The following is a 7,964-nucleotide window of genomic DNA, read 5'->3' as shown; positions in this document are numbered from 1 at the left end:
CAACCGCCCAGGGCGTTATTTTTCTAGGAATAGCAGGAGACCTCTGCGGATTGTAGCACAGCGATGAAAGCAAAACAGAATGAAGTGAGTTTTAATTGATRCTGGTTAAATATATTTCAGCTCTAAGTATTTAATATCTAGGTGTTTTTATGGGAATGTGGATCTTTCAGATCAATCTGAGAAGCATTTTTGATAGGTAAACAATGTTGTTGTGTCATTTAGTGTGGGGCCCTGGTCTTTGTCTCGGGTTCGGTGGTCTTGACTGCAACTCTGCTACGTGGCTCCTTGGTTGCATGTCCTCCCTCCACACACCTTCTTTACATCCCCTTTCAGTTAGATTTCTTTCTAAATAAATGTCACTAATGAAGTTCATGCTRTGTTAGGACAGGAGACAAAATGTTTCCATCCCTGAAATTATGATTCATAGAATCACACATCTAAGTCTAAACTGTTACAGAGAATAAACACAATAAGAACATGTTTAATCTGTGGTAGTGTTCATTAAAATGGCACATTTCTGATGTATTAAATACGATCGGCACACTTAATGATATTAGCGATTAGGTAATCCGTTCAGCAAGTACTTTTAATACTTAAGTATTTTTAAAAGCCAGTAGTTTTTTACTTTTACTTAAGTAAAATGTTAATGTGGTACTTTCACTTGAGTACATTTTTTGAGTACTTTCTCCACCACTGTTGCTAGGTAACAGGGCCATTCCTCAGTCTGACTTGACAGTCTGCAGGTTTTTGAAACGGCTCATTTTTCCAGAAACCAAAAAGCATTAATTTATTGCCAAAAACAGCAAGGGGATTTTTTTTAAAGCACTTGGGTTGTTTTTAGAAGCAGTCAGAATGTTTTGCTTTGTGGGTCCAGATAACATTTGGACCCACCCAGAGATTAAAAGTTCCTGAAATAATTTTTCTGTTTTTCTCTCTTTTAAATTGGAAACGAGTGAAAATGCTCGTGCAGGTTTTATTTTGACAGACTGAGTGTAGCGTCGTTGGTTAATGTGGTTTGCTGGTTGCTTACTTAAAGCTCTTGTTTACTCTGATGGTAGAGATGAGATTTGTTGACGTCATGCTCTGGTTAGCAGTACAAAACAGAAAGCAACTGCCATGTTCCTCTCCAAGCCACTGCAGATAAAAATGAACACCAGACTAAATCTGTTTGTTTTTTCTTTTTAAACTGAAGTTGGTCACTAAACTGTTGCTGTGATGCTAAGCTGTCTTAGATAAAATCTCTTGATTTGTTTTGATGTTTGCTGCTCTGGTTAATGAGAGCTAAGGACAACTTTGAGAGTAAAAGCTTTTTATATTAACATTTGTGTCCTTCGCATTGTTTCCTGGGGATTTTTATCAAACATAAATGTGCCAATCCACTGTGGGCATTTAGGATACCGGACTTCCTGCTTCTGTTTTTGCTGGGAAATGTGGAGCAGATAATTGGACCCAATTCCTGTTCAGGAAAGGGACATTTTTGTCAGATAACAGAAGCCAGACCATATTTGCCATGAGGGAACAAAACTATTTAAAAAAAAACAGAAAAATATGCAGCATAAAGTGAGCCTAAGAGCTACAGGTTGCAAAACCCAAATCTATCAGATGAAAACTGGCGTCTTAAAACGAGCTAAAAGTTCAACAACTTTTGTTTTTAATTTGTTAAAACTGTGAATCTGGTCCAATAAATTAGTTACATTTTCTTTGCCAGTGCCAATGGCAAAGAAAATGTAAATAAATTTATTATTTCTACAGTACAGATGTCAACGAGGGGCAGTTTTAAAGGGGCAGTGGCCCCTTTTTTTCCTCTCTAGAACCGCCCATTCGGCTAATAACTGCTGTAGGTTTACTGCTTATGAAACGTAATCAGTCTGGGACTTTAACATGTTAAAAATTGTAATGTAATTATTTGGGTTTTCTTTTTATAGAAGTCTTGAGTTGGAACCTTTGTATTCGCTTGTTTCTGGTGCACCTGTAAATCTGGTGCACAAGCAACATCCGCAAACAGCGGCGGACGACAAAGTTGCTTTTAACCCAGTGGGGGATTAATATTTGCTTCAAAAAAACAATCTGATGGGACGCTGGAAAAACGTGTTGCTGAAAGGAGTTAGCCTATCAGTGAAGCTATTCTGACCTAAAATAGCATCTCAATGCTAAACATGTTGCTAATGCTACTGTTGGCGTCCATTCCGCATTTCTAAAGAAGTTCCCTGAACGATCAGGGATTCCTGAAACATTTTGCTCCAAACTGATGGTTGAATAACGGATTAACAACACTAAATATTTGTTGTTGATCTTATATGTAAAATTTTTCAATGATTTAGACCGAAATGATTTTTAATTAAAAATGTTGCTTATATTGTCGTTGATTAAAATGCAACAAACTCTATTAACTAAAAATATGTTGGTTTTAGTTGATGGTGGTCAGACCGTTGATCAGGCTCTGGTTGAGAAATTAAGGCCTAATCTCCAGCTTTTCTTCTGAGGACCTTTTATGACTAACCTGCATGTTCAAACAGGAACATTCTTTGTTTTGACAAGGTTTTCTCCATTGCGTCAATGCAGATTTGTTGCATTTGTCTTGTTGTCTTTTTGACTTGTGTAAGAAGTTACGTTTAAGAGAACTAAACTGATGATTAAAACAGTCTTTCACAACAGACTGCCAGTGATTCAGAGTTAAACAGCGAGTTTGAGCTTTGGGCCGCAGTAATCTTCTTCTGGTTGCGCTCATGACTCACGTTGTTCACATCTTGTTTTTGAGCAGAATATAACAGCTATCAGCATCTTGTGGCTAAGAATTCTGAGCTGATTTCCACATGAGCTATTGACGTAATTTAAAGTGTAATCATTTCCTATCTGGTAAAATGAACTAAAACACACTTATCTGCCTGGGTCTGGCTCTCGTTTCCGAGTATGAACCTGATTTAAATACCATCTGACTTGTGTTGTTGGTTTTATAACCTTAAGTATTGATATAATTAACACAAACTTTAATTGGCTCAAATGAATCTCGTATTGGTCAGCTGCTAGCTGTAAAAGTTAGGTCAGTTTTGTTTGGGATGCCGAAGGAAATGGCTAAAACTTTAACAAAACTACCTGCCAGCTGACGTGAAGATGAGGAGCAGAGATGAATGTTTGTTTCCCACGGGGCTTTAAAATACAAAGTATCACATTAACATTTAAATGTTTGTTTGGATTTCAAGTTTTCAACTGAAAAAGCTTTTGTAATCTTTATAAATATCAGTAAAGATAATGTAACACTTTACAAACAGATAATTTTATTTATTTTTTCTGGTTCCACTTCATTAATTCACTAACTTCCACTCTGATCACATTCAGCTCAGTTTGAGCCGCTTCACTTGGTGTGAACCTCCCTGTTCAACCACGTGAGTCATGCTGCGGGATGCTGCAGCGGTTATTTGGGCGACAACGAAGATGATGTAAGCTGTTGCCATGGAGACAGTGAGTCAGTTTTGTTTGTGTGGAGGAGACAAATGACTGTTTTTGTGTGTTTTGAGAAACGGTTGGAGAATTGCTCCTCCAGACAAACGAAACGTTTCACCAGATATTTTTCTTAAACACTGTGGCACGTTGCTGCTTGTAACGAATTTAAAAATCTGTCAACTCAATGAGATTAGGCATGAAAATGTCTGCAATGCCTTACAGATTCTTCTACTTTTGCTTTCCTGTCATAATTTCTTGTTTTAGATAATTAGGTTTTAATGTTGCGCCACCCGTAGCAGCAACAACTTTAATAAAATGTGGTTTTGTTGTTTTTATGCCCTCAGACCTTCCACATTCTTAATTCCTTGAACGCTTGTACCAACCGCATGTTTTTAAAACCGGTTTGTGTTGAGAGTAAACCAGTCAACTTTTTTTTTTTTTTTCTCCTGAGGTTCAGGTGACTTGATGTGTAATCACTTTATTCAAAACTCAGGATTTTCCTTATTTTGATGTGCAGCTTCGATCCAGACGCTCAGAGCAAATTTCTAATTATTTAAACTTCATTATAAATCCGTCATGGTAGGAAATTCAGCTGGATGATAAATTGACTCGAAGTTATTGTGATAAATGATCCCAAAACAACGTTATCATTTAAGTATTAATATAATGGCATAATATGAGAAAACATTCTCAAAGATCAACAAACTTTAAATTTCAACATTAACACCAGAACAGGAAGACATTTAAAAATAAACAAAATTAATAATGAAGTCTCTGCAAACAAAATGTTCTTTTAAAAAAGGCCAGTTTGACCAAAACACCAGACTGAAGACTTTTATCATCCAGTGTTTGTTTTTTTAAAATGATAAATCATGCAAGTGAAAATTATTGAGCTCGTTTTTAATTTATCATGTGATTAAGAGATTTATTGTCTGGTCTGCCTCATGTTTAATCGCATGATGAATTAAAGTGAGCTCAATTTCTGTTCTGATTTTATTTGAAGCAGAATTTCTTTTTTCACAATCTGTATTTTTTTGTTCCATTTTATTGCTTTTATTTTCCATATTTAAAATATCTTCCAGTGTTGAGCGTTCTTTACAAAACTAAGGTTTGTCTTGGAGCCCTATGTTTGCACCTAAACATTAGAGGTGAAATGTTTTAGGAACGGCTGATGTGAAGTTCAGGGCGTATAAAATGAGAAGGTGAATGTGAGGTTTGGCTGACGTCTCGACTTCCTGTAGCTTGCAGGAACTGGAGTGCTGGCTGTGGGATTATGGCTTCGTTTCGACTCCAGGACCAAACCACTGTTTGAAGGAGAAGACTCGCCCTCCGTCTTCTTCACTGGTAAGGTTTAAAAGATTTTTAATATGTAAAAAAATTTGGCACGTTCCTAATCCAGACTTTGACAAATGTCTGCCTTTAAGCCATTGCTTCTGCTGTTCAAGTCTTGGTGTTTAATTCTTGTTTTAACAAACAATCAACGCTTCCTTTTCTTGTGACGATCTCTGGTCTTTGTTTTATAAACTCCTAAATGAGTTGATGGTTTTGTGCCGGAGCCGCTGAATCAGGGCGGTCCACAGTGGGGCGGCTCCTGTGACCTGCCGGCGCTCTCCACACACAGCCGTCTTTATTCACAGCAGGACAGTCTGGTCTTTGTGCTCCTGACGTCTCGAAAGATCCGTCCCAGAAACCGGCTCGCTCTCTCCGGCTCTTTGTTTCGCCTCCACCGTCAAGTGGGAAGCAGAGTGACAGAGGAATAAAATGACAAACATCTTAATTACAGCTTCAGAGTGGGGGATTTGTGTGCTGATGGTTGTTGTTCTCCCACATTTAATCTTCGTATCCTTGAATTATGACTCATCCACATGAAGGATAAGTCAGAAGAAAACATCAAGTCATCTTTCCGGCTTCTAAATCCCTTCTGTGGTTCAGAAATCCAGATCTGGGTTTGTGAAAACATACTGACAAAATATTCCTCCATCTGAAAATTGGAAATACAGAAAAGCTGATTCCTCGTCAGTAAGATCATATTTTGCCATTTTTACTTTAATTTTCAACATCATTTTTGAATATATTAAGTTTTATTCCACAGGCAGAGGTATAATTGGTTACCAAAAGCACAAATGTTTGCAATAAGTGGTCAATATGATGGTGTTACCAGATGTGCTTTAAAATAAGTAAAGATTTGCTGACAGTTTGCTGACAAAGTAAAAATGTTTTTCCATTTAAAACAATTGGATTCCCTGGTTTTCTTTTTATTTGAGCTTTTACAATTTATAAAATATTTGGTTATCTTTATCTTATTTGCAAAAAAAGCATTATTTAGCTAGCTTTTCATTAACTTTTCCATTTATAAAGAGCATAATTTAATGAACTTTTCATAAGCTTTTCCAGTTAGCAGCTGCCTATTTTCTTATTGATGGAAAAGCTTAATCTGTAGCTTTTCCATAAAAAAAAAAAAAAAAAAAAATCTAGTATCTTTTCACAATGACAATTTTCGGTAGATATTCAAGTTACTTTTTTAAAAACTCAAACATTCCTGCATAAAAAGCATGTTTTTATTGACTGATGTAATATTTGACTATATGTTTTCATTAGCTGTAAGGTAAAAATCATCATAATTAATAGAAAAAACGGCTTGAAAACATCAATTTGCAATACTTACTCTGGTACGAGAATATTTCTTTTCAAGATTTCCAAACATGCCGTTGAAGCTCAGTTTTTATTTATGTATACTTTTTGCTTCCCGTTTCCTGTAGCATGAATCTCAGTGTAAGCCTCCAGGTTCCCCCTCAGTGACTCGGCTTGTTTCCTCACAGGTGTGTACCTGCTGATTGCTGCAGGAGGGTTAATGATGGTGGTGGGATTCCTGGGATGCTGTGGAGCCATTAAGGAGTCGCCCTGCATGCTGGGACTGGTGAGTCTTTACAGAACTCCAGTAGAAATAATCCAATTGGCAAAGAAGATAATATTTTAATGTAAAATGTTGAAGGGAAAAGTCTGCTTTTTATATAAAGAAATACAAATTATATTAATCTTATTAATGGCCATCAGCTTATAAACAAAGAAATGCAAATAGATCAATACAATCGCACAGAGGGATACAGTAGGGTGGTAAAAGTAGCAGTTTAACAAAAATGTTTGTTTCTTGGTCTAGTTCTTCATCTTCCTGCTCATCATCTTTGCTGCTGAAGTGGCTGCAGGGATCTGGGGACTCTCCAACAGAAACACGGTACGACTAAAACCTACGGTATACCCTTCTCACCAAAAAATGGAATATTATTGAAAAGTTGATCATTTTCAGTCATGCTGTTTTTAGTTTGAATTTTTTGGGTTTTCATTTGCTATAATCAGTTTCTCCAAACATTGTAACTTCACATATGGGCAATAAAATAGTTGTTGATCCAGAAATGTGGGCGTATCCAGCAGTAAGTTGAAGCCGTATTAATTGGGGCGGGGCTCTAAAGCTGAAAAACGTATCATAATAGCATTTCATATCAGTTCAGGATATGAAATGCTTGAAACCCCACCAAGCTAAGCGTTGTGCATTTATTTATTATAATGTTTTAAACACCAGTAACGGTGATTGCAAAGACATTAGTCTCTTTGGTGAAATGGTTGGAAGCACGGTGAGCATAAAAAAGTACAATTAAATATATATTCTCCCTTTTTTAATACTTTAGTTGATATTTGGATATTAATTTCTTCCAATCACACATAATTACTTGGTGATATTTTCAAATTTCCTGTAAACGGGGGGCGCTCGTGAGCAATGGAGGAGTAGGCAGCGTTTCCCTCGAGCTCCTGCAAATTTGGAAATATATTTATCACTAACTTGACATTTGGGCAGTTTTGCAACAGAGAAAATAGTCTGGTCTTTATCTAACCGCACCAGGGCAGGATGAAAGCAAATTTGAGGACGCATACCTCCAACAAGGACAAGAAAACGAAAGAACCAGGCCTAGCCGCCCCGGACTCGCCTGAAGGTAGCTACCCGATGGCTAATGCTACCATTCTTGAGGCTATAAACTCTCTTCGCACAGAATTACAAGTCACCAAATTTGAAATTTGTCAGACAATAGACACTCGCATCGAAGAAGTGTCCACCACTATYAGAGGAGAACTCCTCAACCTCAAAACCGAGACTCAAAGTGCCATTCACGTCCTGAAAACGTCTAATGACCAACATGGCGCATCCATTGTTGAACTAGAGCGAGCGGCTACACAGTCAGCAGACGCGGTAACTATTCTCCAGTCAGAGGTAAAACGTCTACGCACAGAAATGAATCAGYTAACAGAAAAATRCATGGATCTTGAAGGAAGGTCCAGAAGACAAAATGTACGGATTGCTATGTTAAGAGAAGGAGAAGAGAAAGGTGCAGAATTGAACGGATTCGTCTCGCAGCTTCTGAAAGACGTGCTAACTCTGGATGATTTACCGCTGGTGGACCGCGCTCATAGAGCTCTACGAAGGCGCCCAGACGACACGGGACCTCCTCGGGCGTTGGTTGTGAGACTCCACT

General features: G+C 37.5%; 1 protein-coding gene across 2 annotated transcripts in view; it reads left to right on the top strand.

The window, feature by feature from the left end:
• Positions 1-7,964, top strand: part of LOC103459078 (CD9 antigen) — a 20,193-nt gene that overhangs the window by 4,933 nt on the left and 7,296 nt on the right. For both annotated transcript variants that reach the window (XM_008400309.2, XM_008400310.2), the window contains exons 2-4: positions 4,683-4,785; positions 6,261-6,358; positions 6,599-6,673. In XM_008400309.2, the coding sequence (XP_008398531.1) occupies positions 4,683-4,785; positions 6,261-6,358; positions 6,599-6,673 (276 nt within the window). The remainder of the gene's footprint in view (positions 1-4,682; positions 4,786-6,260; positions 6,359-6,598; positions 6,674-7,964) is intronic.

Source organism: Poecilia reticulata, linkage group LG23, assembly GCF_000633615.1.
Source record: "Poecilia reticulata strain Guanapo linkage group LG23, Guppy_female_1.0+MT, whole genome shotgun sequence".
Lineage (NCBI taxonomy): Eukaryota > Metazoa > Chordata > Actinopteri > Cyprinodontiformes > Poeciliidae > Poecilia > Poecilia reticulata.
The sequence above is the reverse complement of the archived record's forward strand: the minus strand, read 5'-3'. Positions and strand labels throughout refer to the sequence as shown.